The sequence below is a fragment of the Ursus arctos genome, unplaced genomic scaffold, assembly GCF_023065955.2.
Source record: "Ursus arctos isolate Adak ecotype North America unplaced genomic scaffold, UrsArc2.0 scaffold_50, whole genome shotgun sequence".
Classification (NCBI taxonomy): domain Eukaryota; kingdom Metazoa; phylum Chordata; class Mammalia; order Carnivora; family Ursidae; genus Ursus; species Ursus arctos.
The window spans coordinates 635,790-659,115 of NW_026623068.1; the positions used below are offsets into that span (position 1 = coordinate 635,790).

The following is a 23,326-nucleotide window of genomic DNA, read 5'->3' on the forward strand; positions in this document are numbered from 1 at the left end:
CCCCAGTTTTTGATGTAAAGTTCCATGATTCATTACTTGCATATAACACCCAGTGCACCATGCAATCTGAATTAACTTAATGTCTGCTAAGACATGCGGGTTGGCTAACCTTCATGGACTTAATACGAGGGTTCAAACGATGGTTATACTAGTAAAATAACTGCATTCTCTAGCTTCTGTAGTTAATGCTTTGACATCTCAGGCCTTGGTGACTTTGGAGGGACTGTCCCTGACAGGCATAGTTAATTTTTGGAGATGGTCCACAGCTTGCCTCTGAGCACACCTTTCACATGTAAACCAACCAATTCAGGGCCTTTGCCCCCAACCACTCCCTCTAAGAAGCTCTTACACTCTGGGCCACCATCCCCTGCCCTGATCACCCCAGGGCAGGGACAGACAACTCCAGACACCACTGTGGCCCAGGCCCACTGAAATTATTCCAACTAACCAGTCTTAAACGTGCTCACCCTGCCTCACCTGTCCCTTCCCGTGGAAACCACAGTGAAGGCTCTTGCCCACATTTTCCCTTCACTCCCTCTTTCTCCTGACTGACCCTGGTGCTTCCCTGGATGGCCCTTCATGGCTCTCATGACCTCCTTTCTTGGGATCTGTGTTTCTAAAGAGCTTCTTCCATTGTGACAGTTATTTCTATATCTTCCTTTCTTACCATACCTGATTAGAATATACCCTGGTCCCATTACAACTCTGAGACTGCCTAGGGGCAGCTGGGTGGCACAGTCAGTTAAACTTTTGGCACAGGTCATGATATCAGAGTCATAGGATTGAGCCTCTTGCTGGACTCTGTGCTCAGGGTGGAATCAACCTGGGATTCTCTCTCCCCCTGCCCCTCACCTCCCCCCTGTTTTACTCTCTCTCTCTCTCTCTCTCTCTCTCTCTCTCAATCTCTAAAATAAATAAGATCTTTTAAAAATAAAACTCACAAGGGAGACCAACAAATTTAAAAGTGGTAAATATTTTGCTATTATATATTTGGCCAATATGTTCTGTTCAGTGCCTATTTCAACATCTTGAATTTGAAGGCGACATGTTTTACCTTGTTATGCACAGGGCACCCAAACCACACTGTTATCACACACAATCCTTGAGGGCAGGAACTTACTGCACCCATCTTTCTCCAGGAACATAGGTATGACATCACTTTTGTGACATCCTACTGTGAGGACATTTGTTTGACACACTTGTTAAGGACATACAAGTGCAGGGGCGCTGGGGTGGCTCTGTGGGTTAAGTGTCTGCCTTGGTTCAGGTCGTGATCCCAGGATCCTGGGAACAAGCCCCACATAGGGCTCCCTGCTCACTGGGAAGCCAGCTTCTCCCTCTCCCTCTGCCCCACCCACCCTTTGTGCACTCACTCTTCTGCGCTTTCTCTCTGGTAACTAAGTAAAATCTTTAAAAAGAAAAAAGGACATACGAGTCAAACATCGCTCAGTATTTTTTGGGTTCTGGACACAACTTATTTCTTGTTTATAAATTTTACTGAAACCCATTTATGCTGTTACTTGTAAATGAGCCCACGTTGGGTGGGGCTCCCCTCAACAAAAGGCTCTAGGATCGGTCCAAGTTAAAATCCCCTGTTAGGGGGGACTGGGTGGCTCAGTTGGTGAAGCGTCTGCCTTTGACTCAGGTCATGATCTCGGGGTCCTGAGATAGAACCCCACATTCGGCTCCCTACTAAGTGGGGAGCCTGTTTCTCCCTCTCCTTTGGATTCCTCTGCCAGCTCAAGTTCTCTCTCAAACACATAAATAAACTTTTTAAAAAATCCCCTGCTAGTGCCCTAGTGAAAAGGCTTTAGCAACCTCCTCTCCCACTTTCTGGAGTCCCTGGACCACCCATGGTATCTGTAAATTGTCCATGGGTTCCCAATGCAAGAAACGGCCCTCCTTGGCCCTGGGTTATAGACCATGAAAGCAACAATTGCTGGCCAGGCACTGGGCTCTCCTGGAAATAGAGACTCTCACGGATTCTGAGCCTTCATATCCAGCTGTCTGTTATTCCGTGGGTCATGGTACCGCCCACCAGCTCAATATAGTTAGCAAGGCCTTCTTGCTACAGGCTGAAGCCAAAGTCTGCTTATCCTACCTGAGGCTGGGGGTGGTGCCTCTGTCCACAGTCCATTGCCAGACTCCATGGTGCTGGAGGACGTCAGCCCTTCCTTCTACCCTTGGACACCTAGAGATTCCCATGGGATCAACTGAGTGAACATCAATGGAATTGATACATTTGGTTTTGACGACCGCCTCTCACTCTTGCTCGGGTGCCAACTTCACTTCCTAGGGAAGCACCTGTCCTACACCTTAAAAGTCTCAGTGCAGGTTGAAATTGACATGGAGACAGCAGAATCCACTGTGACGGAAAACCTCAGATTAAGACTCAGTATTGGGGCACCTGGGTGGCTCAGTTGGTTGCGTGTTTGCCTTTGGCTCGGGTCACGATCCTAGGGTCCCAGGATTGAGCCCCACATAGGGCTCCCTGCTCAGCTGCGGGCCTATTTCTCCCTCTCCCTCTGCAGCTCCTGCAGCCTGTGCTCTTCCCCTACTTTCTGTGGCAAATAAACAAGTAAAACCTTAAAGTAAAAATGCAAAGAGGTCTGAATGGATGGTTTCCTGCATACAATGGAGCAATTAGCCTTGAACTGCAAATGAAGATTTGGAGTGGCTTTTGAGAAAATGGACTAGGCAGTCCATCATGGACATTTGGAATAAAAATCGCTTAAATCCTGATGATAGGAGCTAGTTAAATAATTTAGGGTATATCCATAAAATGCTGGGTTTTCTTTTAAAGAACAAATTGGAATTCATTCACATTTTGGAAGATCTCTAAGGCAGAGTGATTTAAAAAAAAAAAAAAGTCAGAAAATACTATACTCCCAAATAGGCAAATACACATATATTTCTAAAAGGCCGGAGAGAAATCAGGTTACCCATAGAGTGATTTCCTAGGCAACAGAAAAACAAATGGAACAAAAATTAAAAATGAAAAAAAAAAGAGAGAGAAATGGGACTTAGCGGGGGTCAAGCAAATTTACATTTTTTTTTAAATTGTACGCATCTTGTACTTTCATGCTGTTCACCTTGTTTCTCATACAAGGTGTGTGTGTTCGTGTATTTGGTAAGTTCGGAACATTAAAACCAGTTGATGTGTTCCTTACCCAGGGTATATGTAGATACCTGCTCCTTGTGAAAACATTACAGCATTACAAACAATATTGGAAGTATCCTTGGACCACAGCCTCCAACCCCACCAATGTCTACTCTCATAAGAAGTCACCACTGTTTTCAGTTTGGGGAATACCTCTGCAGTCATTAAAAGACCTCTGTTCTTGTTAAGTCATAAAAGAATATTTTTATTAAGCTGAAAGCAAAACTGCAAATACATTACGTTTTGCAAAAGGCCATTTTGGGCTAAGGTAGACACACAGAGTGACTTGCGTTCTTCAAAGCGCCGTCTCCTCTCCGGCTTGAGAATCGTCTATTTCTTTGAGGGGCCTGTGGCCGCCATTCCAACCTTCGTGGCAGGTGACAGTATTTGGGGCGTGTATGTGGGGAAAGCATCAGTGACAGCATTTAGAAGAAGGTGCTCCGATCCATCCGTTTCTGGTCCTGGGGGGGTAATGAGAGACACAGCTGTGGTGCGGGGCTTCACATCTTTTTTTCGGGGTGTGGATCCTAGGGCAGTGTTCAGATGTTGGGGGCCTTGTTTCTTAGCCACTTTTCCCCTTCCTCCTGAATCTGGGGGCTTCACGTCATGAGCAGAGGGTTTAGGTGGTGGAGAAGCTGAATGTGATTCCGCTTCTAGAAACTGGACGAAAAGTCCTGAAAAAGAATTGTTGGCCATAGCTCGGTGACTTGGTTTCCCAGGTGTGTTGGGGGCGCTTCTGGATCCAGGCCCCCCAGTCACCCAGCTGGTAACCCCACCTGGCCTTTCACTGAACAGCTGGCGCATCTGGTCTTCTTGGATCCCCAGCGTGCCTGCCATCAACCTTAAGGCTTCCTGCCGGTCGGCATCAGGTGCTTGCAAAGAGCCCACGAAGAGTCTCCTCAGGAGGGTTTTGTCCACCATGCCTTCGGACTTACTTACTAAGTCCATCAGTTTCTTCTGGGTGTCCTCCAGGACTTCCTGCTGGACCTCGTTCTGTTTCTTGACTTCTTGGAGCTGGTCTTCCTTCAGACCCAAGTCAGCCTTTGCTTTCTGGAAGCGTCCCTGCAATGACTTCAGTTTCCCTTCTAGGCTGTCTGCCTTTTCCATCCACTCGGCGAGTTCCAGCTTGAGGGCGGCTAGAACGTGACCGTACTGCCTCCCTTCCTCCTGGGAGGCTGCAAGCTGGAAGGCGGCTTCCTCTTTCTGCTGGGTGACCATGTGCAATTGCTCCCGCAGCGACTGCACCTGCACACTGGCTCGATGGCTCGCGTTTTCCAAGGCCGTGGAAGACAAAACGAGCTTTCCCTGCAAGACCGTCACTTCCTCTCTGAGCTGAGCCACTTTGCCTTCTGAGACCAAAGCTTCGCGGCGACGAGAATCTTCGGCTTCTGAAGCGACGTGACGCCGTCTCTCCAGCTCCTGGGTGAGGCGTGATTCTCTCTCCCGTAAATGGTGCACCTCCTTCTGGAGGGCACAGGTTTCCATTTGTTTCTGTGTCAGTGCCAGCAGGACTTCCTCTCTCTCCTGTGGACACACAACTGTCTGGTCCTGCACGGATGCAACTGCATCGACGAGCCGCTTCGCTTCCCCGGTCTCGCCCTCTTCTTTCCCTCGCAATACTTGCTCCAAAGCAAGTGCCTTCTCTTCCACCGCAGCGGACTGGGATTCCTCCTCTCTCGGCAGCATGGAAAGCCGCCTGTTGGTCTCTTGCAAGGCCTGATTTTCCATTTCCTTTTCTCTACACGTTTCCACGAGCTTTGCATTTTCCTCTTTCAGTTGACACACATCCGTTTCAAAATCTGCTAGTCTCTCCTTCAAATCGGTGACTGCCTGCCTCAAAAGGTCATTTTCACTCACTTGGCTACTGAACTTCTCCTGCAAAGAAAGCAATTCCTCACTTTTCGCTTGCAGTCGGAGCTCTTGATCCGGAATGAAGTTTTGCAGAACGGCCTGTTTCTCCTTCAGCGGCTCCATGTCGGAATCCCCGTGTTCCTGTTGTTTGCCTTCTCCTGGGGACGCGGCCGACACGGAATCCATCCATCTCTGCTTCTCTTCCTGGAGGGTTCGAATCATTGTATCTTTTTCTTGCATTGATTTTCTTAGCTCTTCTACCTCCTCTTGGCGCAACTGAGAAGACTGGCTCACTACGTCAGATGTCACGGCCTTCAGAGAGTCAGCTGGCTCTGAGGAGTCGGGGGAGGGCTGCAGGAAAATCGCATCCAGTTTCCCTAAAAGGAGATCCTTGGCGTGGCAATTCTCCCCGATGCTGAGCTGAATTCGTGCCAGGTCCTTCTCTAAGTGTTCTAAGGTTATTTCCTTGCCTCCGTAAGTCTGGATCAGGTCCATAGAGGTCGCCTGCAGTTTGGAATCCTCCTCGCTGCCAGTGCAAGCCTGCGCCTGGAGCTGGCGAAGATCGCTCTGAAGCTGGGGTGACTCCTGCTTCATGTTTTGGACCGTGGTCATCACCTGCTCTTTCCACTCTTCCATGATCTTCACTCGCTGTTTGAACGTGTCCCGTTCCCGCAGAAGCTCCTTGAACTGATCGATGTGAACGCCGCGAACCTCATCACCAGTGCTGGAGGTCTGCAGGATGGTCAATAAAGTCTGACATTTCTGACTTAAGGCATCCACTTCGAGGTCTTTTTCTCGAATAATGTGTGATAAATTCTGAATCGTTTCTCTAAACATCTCCTGACCACTACATTCAATTCTCGGGGACAGTTTCCGATTTTCCTCTTGCATCCTCTGGAGCTCTGCTTCTTTGGCAGCAAGTCTCTCTGTCATTTTCTGATACTCCCTTGTCAGATGGCTATTCTCCCTCGTTTTCTCATTTAAGACAGCCAACACTTGGTCGCTTTTCGAAGCACACTCTTGCAATTGCTGCTGAAGTCGCTCCACGTCCACGCGCTGGCGCTGAGAAGCTGCAGAGATTCTGCTGGAAAGACCCTCGATCTCCAAATCCTTCTGCTGGATAATCTGAGTTAGTTTACCAATCTCCTCTTTGGACACCCGATCGATGTGTTCGGTCAATCGGATGTTCTGTTCAGTTAGAAGCTTCATCTCCACTTCTTGCTCTTTTATTCCTTGGACTGATCTTTGAGTTTCGCCTTTAGATGGATCAAGCTTCTCACTTCCGTTCTCTCTAGGAAGAGGCTGACTGCTTGTGACTTGAACGTCGTCACAGTGCTCTGCTGCAATGTGCTGGCTTTTGTCAGGCAGCTGGGCTTTCATTTGGCCTAATGTGTCTTGCAAATTCTGAATCTCCTGGTCTTTCGCTGCAAGGAGCTGAGCGCGTTCAATATGCAGCTGCTCCTGCTGGGATTGAAGATGGTCCACTTTCTGCTTCTGCTCCTGTAGAGACTGAAGCAGTCTTATCTTCCCCTGCTGCTGGTTGTGAATGATCTTCTGTTGTTCCTTTACTTCCTCCTCGAGGTCATCTTTTAACTCGTTCAGTTGGAAGACTTCACACTCCAGTTCGAGGATTTTAGGGTCAGGTACAGGGCGACTCTGTTGTCTCAGGCGCTCCAGTTCTTCTTTCAGATGATGATTTTCGGCGGTCACGGAGGTGAGACGCATGTCTTTGTCCTCCACGGTTTGCTCTAAAAGGTCATTGCTTCTTGAGGCTTTTCCTTTAATGACCTGTGTCAATTGCTTCTGCTCCTCCAAAGCAGAGGACAGCATGTCCTTGGTTTCTCTGTGGTCGGCGTCCATCTGCTCGATCTTCTTTTGGAGGTGGAATATTTCCAGGTCTTTCTCTTGCATGAGTTGGATCAAACGTGCATGCTCTAAAGGTAACAATTTCTTGATGGTTTGCTTGTACTTCCTCTTCTCTTCCAACGCCTTCTTCTCAGTCCGATACAATTTCGCTACTAACCGCCCTTTTTCGATCTTTAAAGCCCTCACAGCAATGTTGTTTTCCAGACACTCCTCGTTGTTACGGAGAATCGATTCTTCCAGCTGGTGTCTTACATCTTGGAGTGCCAAAACCAACTTCTGGTTTTCTGCTCTGACATCAGAAGCAACATTGTTCAGATTGTCGTTCAGCCGCTCCATCTCTGCAAGTTGTTGCTCCACCCGTCCAAGCTCACTTTCCCTTTGCTCATACTCACGTAGTTGTTGGCGGTGCCTCTCAATGACGTCGGCCAGTTGCTTCTTGTGGAGACTCTGTAATACCGATACTTCAAGTTGGTGTTCGTCTAGCTTCTTCATCCGTTGTTGTTCTAGGTCCCTGATGGTGGTCTTCAGTTTCCAAATTTCACTGGAGTCTAGTATCTTTGATGACGACTGAGACAAACGCCTCCAGTGACTAACCTCAGCCTCCAGTGTTTCGATGTCCTTCAGGAGTCTGTTGATTTGTGCCTGTGATGTGATGAGGTCGGCGAAGTCCATCTCCTCGCCAGTGGAAGTTCCCTTTCCCACGTGCCCGGTGAAATCAATGTGGCTGGTGAAGCAAGGCTCTCTGCCATCCACTTCCCCTGGGGAATGGTCTAGGCCAGAGCCCAGGCCACCAACCCAAGGCAACATCTCTGCGGGTCATAAAACTGTCCTGGTCCGCTGTGAAAAAGCGTCCAGTGCAGTCGGACTACCCCGCCAAGTGTCCCAGAACCCCTGCCTGCGCGAGCCTAAGAATCCCAAGACAATAAGCGTTTCTAGGCAACGCTTGCGTGGGCCCGGCCCCCCTCCCCTCTGCAGACCAGGTCCTTAGGAAAGGCCAAGGCCTTGGTCTTTCCCAAGGCCGTCTTTGGCCACTGGTCCCGGTCCCAGCCGCTCATCCCCACGACTTCTCACGCCAGGGCTGGGCCCCTTCCGCTTCTTCCCCCGCTTTCATGGCGGTCCTGGGCGGGTCTCAAGTGCATGCTCCTGCCTCACCGCCCCCAGGTGCCTGCCCACACAAAATGCACTTGGCCCTCGACTTTCCCCCTAAGTGGTATCACAGTACACAAACTCCTTTGGCGTGTGCTTTCCACGCAACCGAATCTTTTTAATGGAGGTGAAAGGTACACAGTCCCACGCACCCATCCACCTAGGAGTGAAGGTCCTAGGTGCATTTGACAAATGTCTACACACGTGTAAGGCATGGCCCTCAAGAGACTTTGGGCATTTCCAACCTCCAGAGGCTCCAGAGTGACCTGTCCCTCCCTGCCTCGTTAGCCTGCGGGGACAGTGAGTCCCACTCCTGGGTTTGCTGGTTCACTGGCGGCCGGGAGCGCTGTGACCCATCAACTGCCTCCCGCAGGTGTGCGGCCTAGACCGGGGAGGGGGTCGCGGGCGGTGGCGAAGACCGTGCTGGATAGGGGGCTCCTGGCATCTCACAGAGAGGCCTGGGGTTCAGGCCTTGGGTGGAGGAGGGGCTGGGAACCACACCCCTTGCCTGGTCCCACAAGGCCCCCCCGGTGGGCGGTGCCACTGGATGAGAGGCAGAGAGGGCGGGGCTCCCGTCCAGGAACAGCTCCACAGCCGCCTGGGCCCTGAGGTGATGCAGCCCTCTGAGCGGTTCCCAAGCTGCCCTGCCCAAGCCCCTTGGTCAGCCGCCTCCACCAGGAAGAAGCAATCCAACTGCATGAAGCAGGGGCCAGCTAGACCGCGGGTAGGCGAGTGCGCCGATCTGGGTTGGCACGGGATGAGCCGATTGGGGACGCTGGCCTGGCCGCCTCGGCAGGGCCGGCTGTTTTCTGGGCCGCGCGCTCGATGCCTTGCAGCACGCGGGATCTGGGACCGGGCTGCGCCACGTCGCGACCTGGAGCCCAGCTCTGGGCCAGCGCCAGAGCCCCCGGGGAGCAGCGGGGTGGGTCGTCATCCCGCCGCCCATTGTCCAGGCCCGCAGAGCATCGCCCAGGAGGGAGTGGACCCGAGCCTTCCCCTGACCTCCCCCGGCCTTCCCCTGACCTCCCCCGGGGTTGGCCCCGGGTGAAAACTCAGGTAACCCTTGTGCCTGAGGCCAGGCGGACGCTGTGCTCTGGGGGTGGCGTCCTCAGCCTTTCAGGTTCGCCCTGCTGCTGCGGACCCTCCACGTCCAAGTGCCTGATGGCAGTAAATAAGGAAGGGATGATCAGAGCCCATCGGATGCGCCCAGGGAGTTTCGGTGGTCCATGCAGGGGCTGTACAGGTGTTGCTGTTCCCAAACCCGGGCCCCTGTGGACCCGACTGCCCAAGTTTTTGATATTGACAAATTGGGAACTGGGTGGAAAGAATTGTGGAAACGCCTTGGGCCGACTTTTAGTTTAGCTCTTTAATAGCTTTTTAAAAAGCCTTTCTCCCTTTGGATTTGGAAGCAGATCCTTCTCCAGGTTTCTTGGGGACTGTTTTCATGCTTGACAGGAAACATTCTCCATTATGAAATGACAGAAGACACCAGGGTTTGCAGACCACCAGGCTGTTGGAACAGGAACCACTGGTGGTTTTGAGAGGTCCTGGAGGTGACTGTCATGTGCCCAGGTATCTGGGACACATCTTTCAAGGTCTTTTAGGGCAGTTAGCTGTACTGGACCTAGTGACTGTTTTTGCTGGGCAGAGACATGAAGGTGTGAGTCTTCCACAGCTCTTGCTTCTTTTTTTCCAAAAGTTGGGTCAAAGGGGGAGTTTGACTTGGCCAGAACACGTGCGGATAGTTCCGTGTGTGTGTGTCTGTACCAAAATACTTTGACTTCCCCTCCCATTTCTTCAATTTCCTTGTTTAAGGTTTGGGTCCCCCCCACCCCACCATAACTTTTTGCTTAGTGGCTTAGTTTTGTTGTTTAACTTTGTTGCTACCCCACCCTATTACCTTAGTGTGCATTTATCCTGTTACCAGAGTTGATGCCTGTGCCCTAAGCCTAGTGCTGCCTACTTTTCTGTCATTTGTAGGAAATGATAGAAATAATGCCCAGCGGGAGGTAGACAGGATAGTAGTGATGTAGTTTTGGAAGGCAGGTGAGGTTTGGTGGGCTGAGATCTCGAGCCAACGCCCGAGAAAGAATTCTTGAGACGTCTTTAGGGCAAAATGCTGGTTTTCTTAAAGCACTGGGACAGGATCCCTGGGCAGAAAGAGCTGCTGTAATGGGGTTGTGGGGGCAACTGATTACATACTTGGGAGTTGGGAGAGGGAAAGAAAAGGGAGGGCTTCAAAAGAACTTTCCTACGCTAAAGAGGATACTGGAGACCTTGCCAGTGTCAGGTTAAGGTTGTTTTCCCTTCTAGCAAGGTATTAACATTAAGATAGTTGGAAGTTTCCTGGAGGAATGTCACAGGGTATCAGCCTGTGCTTTGTCCTTCTGCTCCCTCTTCAGGAGTGGGGGCCAATGATTCAACAGAGAATCTGTAAATGAATCCTAAGATAATTCCTTGTGAGCTTTCTTACCCCTGCCTCCCTTTGCATTCTTAGTAACATGCCTTGTAAAATCAATATTCAATGACTGTCAAGACTGATTTGTCATGTTGTCATTCTGGCCTCTTTATATACTGTATCAGGAAAGGGGTGTTTGCTTTTTTTGTGCAAAGTTCTGAGGTATTTATTTATTTATTTATTTATTTATTTATTTATTTAATTTATTTATTTAACAGAGAAAGAGCACAAGCAGGGGGAGCTGCAGGGGGAGAGGAGGAAGCAGGCTCTCCACTGAGCACGCAGCCTGACCTGGGGCCCTATCCCAGGACCCTGGGATCATGACCTGAGCCGAAGGCAGAGCCTTCACCAACTCAGCCACCCAGGGGCCCCAGTTCTGGGCCTTTTCAAGCTACCAAGCCAGTCGGCCCCTCTTTGGCCCCAGCTTCCTCTGTAGCAGCTTCTCTCTTCACACCTGGATTCTGGCCATACGTGCCCCACTTCTAGTTTATGGAGCAGGCCGAGCATTCTTACCTCTTAGCCTCTACCTGAGATTCTCCGGAGTTCCTTTCACCACACCAGCCCTGTAGCTGCCTCCTACTCATTCTTCAGCTCTCCAGGCCAAGGTGTCTGCCTCTAAAAGGCCTTCCCTGATGCTCCGACAGAGAATGGATGGCCCCATCCCGGGGAACGTTCCTAAGTCCACACAGCACCTGGTTTTCTATGATGCAGTGGCCTCTTTACTTGTTATTGTTCCCCAGTAAACAAAATGCCTTGAGAGCCCTTGCTGTCTTTCTCTTTCATCTCCCAGGGTCTGCTGCGGTGCCTAGCACAGGGTAGAAACTCCACAAAGACTGTCAAATCCAGTGTAAATCTAGTTCCTACCAGATCGCCCTGGCGGTGTGAGCCCAAGTATGGGAAAATGAAAACTGGATAGAGTCAGTGGTGATTCACACTGGGACTGTAATTCTGGCCCTGACCTTTGACTCTGTTTGAAAATCTTTATTGCTCGATGCCAGTGGAAGCCGAGGCTATTACAGAGCTATGAAGGGTGTGGCAGTTATGCTCCCAAAGTCAAAACTGTTTTTCTGGGGAAGCTTTTGCTTCACTGCTGTCGATTTCCTCGACATATCTGTATTCCTTCCACTCCGGTCATTGTCAAGGCCTCGGGAGGAAACACGGAGGCAGGAGAGAGCCTAGAATTGTGATTCTGTGTTATCGTGTTACTGACAGACATCAGAAGTGGGATTCTGGGTGCATTGCACTCAAGAGGAAGGCTAGAAAGCGTAGGTCCCCTTCGCCCATGAGTGAAGTCGTGTGTGTGAATGGCATGCCCATCGTGTGTGTTATCCATTCATAAAAGGCCATGTTGTCTTCCCAAGAACAAGGACCTTATCAGCAACCGCACAGTGAGGTTCCATGGGACGAACATGGGGGAGAATGAGGAATGGCTGCAAGGAGGGAGTTCTCATGATGTGATGTGTTTACAATGGGAGGATGAGTGTGTTTCAGAAGATGGTTTGTGTATCACAGACGTGAGGCTATGTGGTGGTCTCATGACAGGGGGGTCCCAAAGAAGAGAATTAGGATGGCTGATTCATCAAGGGGCACTTATGGAGGCCACACTGTGTACTGTTCAAGGTATTAAAGAATCACAAGTGAACACAACCCAGTTTCTGCCCTGAAGGGGCTCAATAGATCTGTGGAAGAGACAGACAAGCAAGAAATAATTATAGACCATGAGACAAGTGTTTAGAGAGGGACAGCTAATACAGTGAGCAACACTCCACTCTGAGTGAATGGACAGAGGTACCAAAACCAAACAAACAGACCAGAAGGAAATTGGAGCAGAGCCTTTCCTCCCATCTGTAAGCACGACTTTCAATGTTCTCTCCTATTGATTAGGTCTCTTTTCCTTGTAAGAGAACCCAACTCGAATTGCCCTAAGCCAAGATGGGAACTTTACTGGCTCATATGTGACCCAGAGTCCAAAAGGACTATGGCTGCAGCCAGGGCTGGATCCAGGGGATCCACTCTCTAGACAGGCTGTGTCCACAAGGAGACACCCCTGCCCCACCCAGGTTTCCTCCCTCCTCAGTTCAAGTCCCAGAGGGACATAGACTACTTTTCACTGTGGCTAGAGCCCCAGGACAGACTCTGAAGATGTCTGGCTGGGTCCCATGCCATGCCCTGGAAATGCAAATGGAGTCAGCCCCACCCAAACCACAGGGAATGGCAATGGGGGAGTACTGGTCCCCCAGAGAACACTGGGTGCTGTTACCAGCAGGGGAGAAGGAGTGCTGGTCAGAATACACTAAGTATTACATCGTGTCTTTTGTAGGGAAAGAGAACCGTCATCTACTCTTGTGAAAATACAAATTAGTAAAGAGGATCTTGAAGAACAGTTTGGCAGCGGCTATTAGAATTCATAAGGGGCAATTCCTTGAGCCAGGAATTCCTGCAAATACGCACGTGTACCTGTGCTTTCTACAACACTGTTTAATAGAAAAGCATATAAAATGCAGCTATCTAAAGGACCATCAGTACTGAATACATTAAGTAAAAAGGAATTTCCATGCAAAGGAGAACTAGAAAGCCATCAGAAATAATGAGGCAGAGCTATAAATGACAATAGAAGCACAGCCATGAGTTACTAGGATCCAGAATAGTTACAAAACAGGACGTGTCAATTATTCACTTTATTAAAATTATACATAAATCTATTTATTTTGAGAAATGTAGATTCACTCATTCAACAGATATATATTGAACTACAACCTATGTATTTATTCAGTGTATATGTACAGTCTCTCAGCAAAAACTTACTGACCCTTCTAGGTGCCAGGCACTGGACTGTATTTGTGTTTTCATGTGTGATATTTATCCGTCTCTAGGTGTACTGTTCGTCCATAGGAGAAAACACTCTGAACACTGGTTATCTTGGTGGGGGGAGAGATTATGCCGGGTCTTTACTTTCTACTTCATACATTTCTGCATCGATGGATCAAAGGTAATGCAAAGCGTTAGCTCCTTCATTATAGGTAATCATTCCGACACAAGTATTCACCAAATATACAGAAAGTTATGATAGCGACAGTGTGGAGAAAACAGCCAGGCCAGCACATGGCACAGCCTGCACAGGTTCCACTTATAATCTGTAGGAGGGAAACGAAGGATGGGGGAGATGTTCTTTCTGGGAGTCTCTTCACCAGGAGCATGACTGTGGCACTGTGGTTGCACAGAGGCCTGTCTCGCTGTCTCATGTTTCCTGTGTTATCTGTGTCCACCATCCCAGAAGGCCATCCTCTCTGGGCATGTCCTCTGACCTGAATTATTAGTAAGCCCCCTGAATACTCTGCCAGACACAGACTGAAAACGATGGAACATTCTGGAAGAGGTTTACCTTGGACTGAAAGGCTTAGAGGTGAGCAGGGAGTTGCTGGAAACACTCATACTTAAAACGTGAGGGGAAACCCGGAGCACAGGGGCCGAGGAGGTGATATAACAGGCGGAGCAGGTCAGGTACAAGACAGCGGGGAGCAGTGGGGGGGGGACTGGAGGATGACAGCCCCCCTCCATGAAGCAGCCACCTAGGACTTAGGGTCTGATGCTGCCAGATTGGATGTTCCCAAGGAAAGCTGGAAACAGAGATTTTCAGGAAAAAATCTATTTTGCACTGGTTGTAAATCACTGAAACCCATTTTGTAAAGATTGAAGAACGGGGACCTATGGACATCTGTTTTAAATTCCTTCACGGTAAATGCGATGCAGTGTAAACGTATCAGCAGAAGTACACTCTGCGTGACATCGCAAGTGCTCACTCGCAGGTGCAGACAGACAGACAGACAGACACACACACACAGACACAAACACACACCCCTTTTAAAAGGAAAAGGGGAAAAAAGCAAAGAGCGTTCTGTAGTGCACATCGTACCACGTAGGTTAAGGGTACTTGCCGATTTGAAGTGGGTCCTCCGAATGTAGTTCTGTAATGGGTTGTGATAAGAAAGGCTTGACTCTGTGGGAAGATGGGAAAGAGAGAAATGAGTCAAGGAGCTCAGTTTCAGCAGAACCGCAAACACCCACTCCAGGAACGGCAAATACATCCTGCTCCTGTTCAAAGCAAGGGCCACTCACTCCACAGGGCCTTCTGCTTCCTGACGTCTGGCCCTCGGCACACGCACTCACACTTCAGTGGATCGGGGCTCTGGCGAGGTCACTAAGCAGGACACTCCGAATCGGATGCCCACTCACAATCTCATCATGAAATACTGAACACTCAGAAATCGCTCAGGATACGTCAGCAAGGATTTTCCCGATGTTCCAGGTTTTCCAAGTCGTCTCCAGTTTTCTGCCTCTTCTCAAACAAAATCTTTAACACAGTGCTCACCGCTCACAGTTCACTGAAAAAAGGACTCCTATTCAGACTTGAAGTCAGTAACGTTGATGCGATGACTCCCTCCTCCACGATATGCAAAAAATCAGACCTCAGAGAGCTGAATCCTCCATCACAACAACCATACACAAAGGCCAATGCGTTTTTCAGCCCAGAAGCACCTCTGGGCTTGAGTGAGAGCCCGCTTCCTCTTAGTTCACTCGGGGTCCCAACAGGCTAGGACATCGTCTGCAGAGGCACAGCCTCAGATGCCAGACGGCAACCGATCAGCATATTTTCTGTAACGGAATCCTGTATTTGGAAAGGGTGAAAACCTTGTTTTCATAGGGTAAACTAGATCAACCTCATACTTGAAAACTATTTCCAGATGATGAGAATTAGACATCCTTGAAGGACAAGCTGAAACTTTTATGCTCACCAAAATTTTTTTTAAAGGCAATTCTTGGCATTTTATTGAAATCACTCATTTAAAAAGAAGGAAGGGAGTTCCCTTCCAAACCCTCGGGCTTGAGGCCAGGGCTTAAATCTCAGCTCCACCCCTTCCTTCACAGGTGCCGAGATGGAAATTCGCTTCACTGCTTTGTGCCTCGGTTTCCCCACCAGAATTCACGAGGCTGCTCTGAGCACTGAGTGAGATGATGCATGGGAAGCATTGCACACGGTGCTACAAAAGCTCCCAGCAGGATTCACAAACTCGCCCTCTACAACTCTGCAAACTCCTTAAAACCTGGTCAGCGTGGCCCCCGGAATATCTCACAGACTGTAAATGACTAAGTTCAGCCTCCCATTCATTTGCTCAAACAATATTGACGACGCATCTGCTCTGGGCTGGGCACCTCTCTATGCCCTGGAGATAACGAAGTAGACAAAATACACAGAACAATTCAGATCATGAAACTAGTGTAGGTCATTTCAAGGTTCAGAGAAATGACGTTCATGGACAGAACAGTCACAAGGGAGAGTGTATTGCATGTGGAAGACTGCTCGACAGGTTGGAATGAGGTCCCGGGGCCAGCAAGAAAGCAGGGAGGGGGTCCAAGGGGAGGGCCCCCTAAAATGAGGTCTCCAGCATGCATCCGGCCCCCTCCCGACCGCTGCCTCTGACTCTGCCCGGCTCTGTCCTCTGGTCCAAGCCACACTTACTGGATGCTGGGCAGCTTTCTCGTGACAATCACTGCAAAGTCGACCTCAAAAATATTTTCATGGGAGATCTTCATCCTGAGGAAAAATACACAGCAAGTTTGCTAATTCTGTATTCCCGCATACATTTACTGACCATCTTCATGTACCGAGTACTAAGCCCCAAACAGCAACGGGCTATTTCAGGGATTTAAATCAGGAATGATATGGTCAGAAAGGTACTTTTCAGGTGACTTTGGTCTCTGTGTGGAGAATGGATAGAGGACAAATGTTAGGAGATTCTCAGAGCCGTCCAGGAAGAAGGTCCAGGGAAGAAGTCACAGGGAGCCTGAACTGGGGGAGCAGCCACTGGCATGGAGGTGGGGAGGCACTGAGAGGCGCTGGGGAAGTAGGAGCTAACAGATTTTCCAAAAAGCAGACTGAGACAGATTAGAGAGGGTCAGGAAACAATTGTGTGTTTGCGGGGGAGGGGTCGGGGCCAGCATGTGCGGGATCAAATAGGATACAACAGCAAACATCACAAAGCATCCCCGTCAGTGAGGGCGAGCACTGTCTTGTGGTACATTTACGTTTTTCTGTGAGAGTCGCCTACGGTGGGTGGGAAAGGGCAGGCGTCTGCAGCCAGGGAATGGGGGTCAGATCCCATCCACCACGTGTCTGCTGTGAGGCGCTGCAAGTCACTAAACTCCCTGGGCCAAGCTTTCCTCGTGTGCACAGTAGAGAAATTGACTGCACCTCACGGGGTTGTGAGGACTCATGAGGAAATAAATATACAAGCCACACGCACAGCAGGACCTGCGCTAGTAAGCGCCAAGGGTGTGCCTTTGATTTACTGACACGGGTACACAGATGTGGGGCCTGGCCTGGGCTGTACATGTATTTTTACTGTGGGCTGCAGTAGAGAGTGTGAAAGCCACACACAGAGACACACACACACAAACATACACACTGAGTTAGACAAAGACAGTCATACGCACAGAGACGCAAAGACCCACACACAGCGGCACACAGACAGAAGAGACAGACACAGAGAAACAGAGATACAAAATACAGACATGTAGACACACAGACCCCTACACACAGACACACAGAGAGGCAGAGACACAAAGACACAAACACAGAGACACAGACACACACACGCAGAGACTCACAGAGAACGACACACACACACACACACATAGAGAGACACACTAACGGCCCTGCTCCACCACCTGCCTCCCCAGCCTGGTCACCCTCTGGGCTCCTAGCACATTCTCTCCATCTCTGTCATGTGCACTCACTCACTCAGCCCTGAGGAGGATTCTCGAACGCATTCTCTCCTCAGCTCACCAACTGCAAGGACACCCCTTTCTGGCCTGTTTCAACCACACACTGCATGTCTCCTGCAACAGCTCCTCACACCCCTGAGGCCTGGCAAGAAACAAGGCGCTCCACAACCTGCTGACTGTTCGGCATCCCCCCCGCCATGCATGCTTTTAACACCCTCGTGTCCACCTTACTTCTATTCCAGAAATACAGAACCAGTTGGTCAAAGGGGAAAGACAAAGAGAAACACAGATGCCGGTGTCCAGAATCCGGTGGTGGTGTCGCCGGTGCAGGCTGGGCCAAAGGAAAAGCGGGGGTCAGGATGATACCCCTGTTTCTGATGTGAACAACTGCGCAGGGAAGAGCACCGTGTATGTAGACGGTAGTATGTAGTATGTATATTAACTCACCTATGTAGACAGTCAGGAGCGATGGGAAGCAGGGATGGGGGAGGGTCGCTGTCTTAGGGGTTGGCATGATGGGGTCAGAAATCAGAAGCAAGCATTTTCTAGTAGGAGGTGATCCCTATGGGTTAAGTGTCAGGACCATAGGTCCAGCTACCCCCCAACCTAGTGGAAAAATCAGAGGGTCTGGTTTGGGGGAGAGGGAGGGTGACAGAGGGACACAGGAGGAGAGAGTAAAGGACCGCTTCATGATGTATCAGAAGAGACAGGCTCACCCATCTCAACCGTTCACTCTCAGAGCTGCCACACATGCCTGCCCGTCTGCAGAGCGCGGCGATGGACGAGCTAGCTGAGGCTACTGGGAGGAAAGGCTTAGGGCAGACGAGAACTAACTTCTGCTAGGAAACTCCACAGCACCCTTCCAGAACATTACTCCCACGACAGGAAAGGGTAAGGAGAGTCTAAAATTCCCAAAGACAATGAGAACAATTAAAAGCAGATGAAGGACAGCATATACTCCCACATCTTCTGTAGGACTTCTTACTTTAGTATAAAGAGCTTCCCCTTGGGGCGCCTGGCTGGCTCAGTCGGGTGAGCGGCCGACGATGATTTCGGTTCAGGCCACGATCTCAGGGTCCTGGGATCCAGCGCAGCATCGGCCTCTGTGCTTAGAGGGGAGTCTGCTTAAGATTCTTCCTCTGCCTCTGCCCATCCCCCCCCCAATAAAAGTCAAATCTTTAAAAAAACAAAAAAAGCGCTCCCCATGCATCAGCTACTTGACCCTCAGAAGAACTGACTAAGGGGTCACTGGGGAGGGAAAGCTACCAAAAGGCACACCTCGAGCCTCTAAGGAACAGACAGCTTCTTTCTGGGCTTTCGAAAAGGAGCAAAATGGCTGCAGCACATGTTTCCACTTTCGACTCTGGGATTCCCTGAGTCTGTCTGACACGCCACTCAATGAAAGCTGGCGAGTCACAGGAGGCAAGAAAGACACCGAAGACAGGACCGGCTCCTGGATGGCAGCTGGGGACCGCCGTGAGGAAGCACAGCCCTTGGACTGGAAGAGGATCCCGCAGGGCCAACCGCAGCACAGGCTGCCCGAGGTGAGACCCACCCTCTGCGTCCTTGATCCTTGGGTTGTGTGAAAACAGAAGTCGGGAGACACCGATCAGCTGAGGTCCCTTAAAGGGGTTCACTGCCCCTTTATTCTGTTTCTGTGATGGTACTGGCTTTCCTGGGCCCTCCTGGTGCCCGCTGCCCGAAGTGGGGAGCCTTTAACTGCCCAAAGTCTTGGGCCCCTGAGATCAAACAGAACGAGCTCCCACGATGGTGGCAGCAAAAAGCCTGTGACCCGCTGCCTCTGCTGGTGCAGCTGGGGGAACATCCCCGGGGGAAGGTCCATGAGACAACGAGACTGGCAGCCAAAATTTTCGCTGCCCCGTTCTACAAGCACATACCTCTCAATACAGGGATTAGCAAATTTACTGTAAATGGCCAGAAAGTATTTTAGTCTTTGCAGGCCAGACAGCCTCTCTTGGAACTACTCAACTCTGCTGTCATGCTGGTAAAGCAGCCATGGAGAAGATGCAGCTAAATGGGAGTGGCTGTGTTGCAATAAAACTTTATTTACGACGATAGCTGAGTGGGCTAAATTTGGCCCGACAGGCCCAGGCTCCAAGAAGCAAAGAAGCATTGTTTATTTTTTATTATTTAAGAAACATATATATTTAAAAAAACCCTTTGGACCAATATAATTATCAAACAAAACAAAACACCTCCACAATATCTTACTGACCCTGTGCTGTTCGCCTTCCTCACTCCTGAGAGAGAACCTTTTTCTTGGAAGGGGTACCTAAGTCTCAATGTACCTTGTTCCCAGGAATAAAAATGTCAGATTTGTTCATTACTAACCCACCTACATGACAGCGGGGAGAATCCAAATGTCGGGACCAAGTCGAAACGGTGTCGGGCCGAGAGGAGGCATTTCTCCAATGCCTTCCACTCACACTGCACACGTTCTGCCACTGCCTTCTGCTCCCGTTCCTTCCACCACACCATGGTCACTGAGGTACAGACGCACCACAGCCCGACAGACCGCAGAGACCCCCCTGAACAAGCACAGGCTCTGTGTAGAGAACAGGGAAGGAACCTGGATTTGGAGGAGCTGCAGCCCATTTGGTCCCACTTCTGCCACTAACCAGACTCGTCTCCTTTCCTGTGAGTGAGCGCAGTTACACCTGTTCTTGCTCCCTAACAGAGCAGGTGAGGGACCAAATCAGGGAATAGCTGCAAAAGGCCTTTGTGTCATCGCACAATCACCCAGCCGTGTGCACCTCCAGCCTGTACCAAAGACACTAGCAGGATGACAATAAAATCTTCGTTATTGCCAATATGGCAGATGCAGGGGCTCTGGCTCTCATAATTCCACGGGCAGGGTTCTTCCACCCATGCAGAGGAAATGTCTACTAGGATTTTTATCCTAAGCCCTGTTTGTAACAGCAAAGGATGAGATGAAAGGCACCCATCCTTCACCAGGGCTCTGGGGACACTAAGTATGTGGCTGACGGGGGCAGCAGGCGCAAGCATCTGGGGACGGGGGCGCGAGACAGACCGTCACTGCATTCCCTCTGAATATATTTTAACATTTCTGAACCAGGCGGGCACCTTCACAGGTGAAACAATTTGGGAAAGAAGAGGCAGAATTTTCATTTACCTTTAATCTCCAGAGGTGGTATCCACCCCAGTCCCAAGATTTAGAATTTGACAATGACATTCTGTCTTCCGTAGAAATGCCTTTATAAGCGGACTCACGCCATGGACGTGAGCGAAATGTCCTGAGAGAGAGACAGAGACAAGCTATTGCTCAGTGAGGTGGGATATCATCCCTGCAGAGCACACGCCAGGAGAAAAGCAAATCAGGACACTTCTGCTCTTCCTCCGGGTCAGCGGGTTATTGTGGACTTCATGGGAGAAAGAGTGACTTTCACATTCTCTTCCTTTTTTAAATTTAATTCAAAGCTGCTACAATCAAAGTAAGTACAATCTATTTAATGATTTAATGGAATTAACGATCTTACAAATAAATTGCCCCTTGGGGCACCCGGGTGGCTGTTGGTTAAGCGTCTGCCTTTGGCTCAGGTCAGGATCTCAGGGTCCTGGGATCAAGCCCTGCATCGGGCTCCCTGCTCAGCTGGGAGCCTGCTTCTCCCTCTGCCTCTGCCCCTCCTGCTCATGGTCTCTCTTTCCAATAAAGAAATAAAATCTTTAAAAATTAAAATAAAATGTCCCATTATTTTACATGGGAAAGACAAGTGTTTTACATCAAAATGTCAGATCTAAATGTTCCTTTTGGAAACGCGCTTTTTCATAGCTAGGTAAAGCTACTTAGGACTCGACTAATACTCAGAATTGCGAGATCATGACAAAAATAATATTTTGGGGTCAGGAAATGGGGCAGATAAATGTCAAAAAAAAAAAAAAGTATTTCTTACCGTGTTCCCTTCATCTCCATTCTGTGTGGGTAAGAGCCTCTATGTTTATAAAAAGGCCTCACAGAGCACCGGTGGGAGGGGAAGCCAGGAGTAAACGTTGCCCAATAAACGGACTTGTTTAGCTCCGGAGTGGGGAGCTGGAGTAAAGGGGATGGGAAATAAAAGAGGGGAAAGGAAGATAAAATCTGTGTTCTAAAGCCTTGCGCTTAACTATTTTAAGAACAAAATTGGAGTAGCATTTAGAAACTTACTGCAGTCCTATTGATTCTGCTACTACACAATTTGAGCTTGTATTTTACGTGTCTCTGGCTTCTTATTTTTCGAGGAAATCATTTTTATTGTATGTTATAGAGTATCATCCACAACAGGCTGATTATTGGGAAAAAATTTTAAAAATGCTCACCACACGCTGTTTGGGAAGCACTCTCCTAGTGGGCCCCAGTCTGGAGATGCCAGGCCAGGCAGAGGAAGAGGCAGGCTGGCTGACATGCTGCCTCGGGCACCCAGCTCCCAAGGCCCCGAGGTGGGTCCCTGCCTCTGCAGCAGTGGTACAGAAAGCTTCCTCAGGAGCCCAGGAGGGAGGCTTCAGGCCTCTGAGCCAGGCCTGGCCCCATCTTCCTAATGCCTGGGTTCATCCTGAGCTCCAAGTAAGATCCACGTCCTTTTTCTCAGGGACCACCACGTTAAACGTTCTTTGCATTTCTTATACAATCTACCCATAGGCTCCATCTTTAGGGCCAGGATTCCTGGCACACACAAGGACTGTGGTCACTTGGTTAATTTCTCAGTCTGGCTGAGACTGAGTCACCCTCCCACCTCAAATCCTTTCTGTGTCTTGATAGAAAGGACTTGCAGAGCCTAACAGTGTTATTACTGCTTTAATAAAGCCAAAAAAGTAATTCCTTCCTTGAACAGACAATTCACAGTGAAAGATCATATAAATGGCTCTTAAACATACAAAAATGATTTTCAACTTCACCCCCAAAATCAGAGGATTATAAAACAAAATTACTGTAAGATAACATGTTCCCATATCAGATTAACCACAATGAAAAGGTTCATAATACACTGTGTTCATGAGGATGTTGGGATAGGAGCACATTCATATGCCTGGAGAGAGTGAACACTGGAACTCTCTCTTTTTAAGCATGAATTCCTAAAACGTCAGGCCTCTGGGCTGATGAGGGGACGTTGGGAGGGAGGGGGTCACTTGCCTCTGTTAATTTCGGAGGACCTCCTCTCCTTAGACACTCTTACAATATGCTGGATGTAAGGGTCATGCCAGTAGCCAAGGCTTACTGCAAACCTGGAACAGAGGAAAGGAGGCAGATAAATAGAGGTCATTAGGTTCTGGCCCAGTTCTCAGGACCCAGGTCGAGGAGGAAAATCATCTACCTCAAAAGGCCAACAGAGGCACGTTTGGTGCTCCCTTACCAATGTCAACAGACTCGGCCATCCCTCTTGGTGCTCACATACACGGCCCCTCAACCTCCCCACAGTGGCCATTTCTTTCCTCTCTTTACTCATGCGGCTAACTCTTTTTCCAGGACCCTAGAGAGCACATAACCTCACCTCATACCTCACCTAGAAGACCTGCCACCACCTATTCCCTCAGCAAACTCACTGGCCAGAGCCAATCAGACAACTCTGCTCAACCAGAAGTTCTGTGTCCATAGGAAAGGAGATCCAGGATTGTTTTGTGAAACTTATGAATGACTACCTAAGTATTTCCCCCGGCTCTGTATTAGGTACCAGTCCTTCCACATCCCTTAAGCAGGTCATAGTGGGAAAACCAGGAACAAATAAACACAACTGCTACAACCTAGAAAATGCTAGAGTAGCCTGTACTCTCTGGTCTATACAACCGGAAAATGCTATGGTAGCCTAAACTCTCCCTGGTCTACGCTACAAGGAAGCAAAGTTTTGGTGTTCTAAGCCGGGGAGCTGAAGTCCAAATATCCCTGAAGGTCTTCTGTCAAACCTGAGTGGAACTAGCCTTAGGACAACAAGACGTAGGGGAAGGAGCCTGGAACGCTAAGGCCATGCCAAGTCACTGTGGGCCTGGAGTCTGCTCTGCCCCTCATCAGTTATCTTGTGAATTAATATATATGTTTACCATTTATTTATTTT

The 23,326-nt window shown here is 49.4% G+C and overlaps 1 protein-coding gene across 13 annotated transcripts in view; it reads right to left on the reverse strand.

The window, feature by feature from the left end:
- Nucleotides 1-3,344: 3,344 nt before the first annotated feature.
- The window catches only part of LOC125283385 (thyroid receptor-interacting protein 11-like), a 50,198-nt gene continuing 30,216 nt past the window's right edge, over nt 3,345-23,326 (reverse strand). For 2 of the 13 annotated variants that reach the window (XM_057307626.1, XM_048224440.2), the window contains 2 exons: nt 16,000-16,074; nt 3,345-14,478 (listed from right to left, as the gene is read on the reverse strand). In XM_057307626.1, the coding sequence (XP_057163609.1) occupies nt 3,491-7,684 (4,194 nt within the window). In that variant the 5' untranslated portion in view covers nt 7,685-14,478; nt 16,000-16,074 and the 3' untranslated portion in view covers nt 3,345-3,490. The other 11 variants (XM_057307627.1, XM_057307629.1, XM_057307632.1 and 8 more) reach the window with 11 other exon arrangements.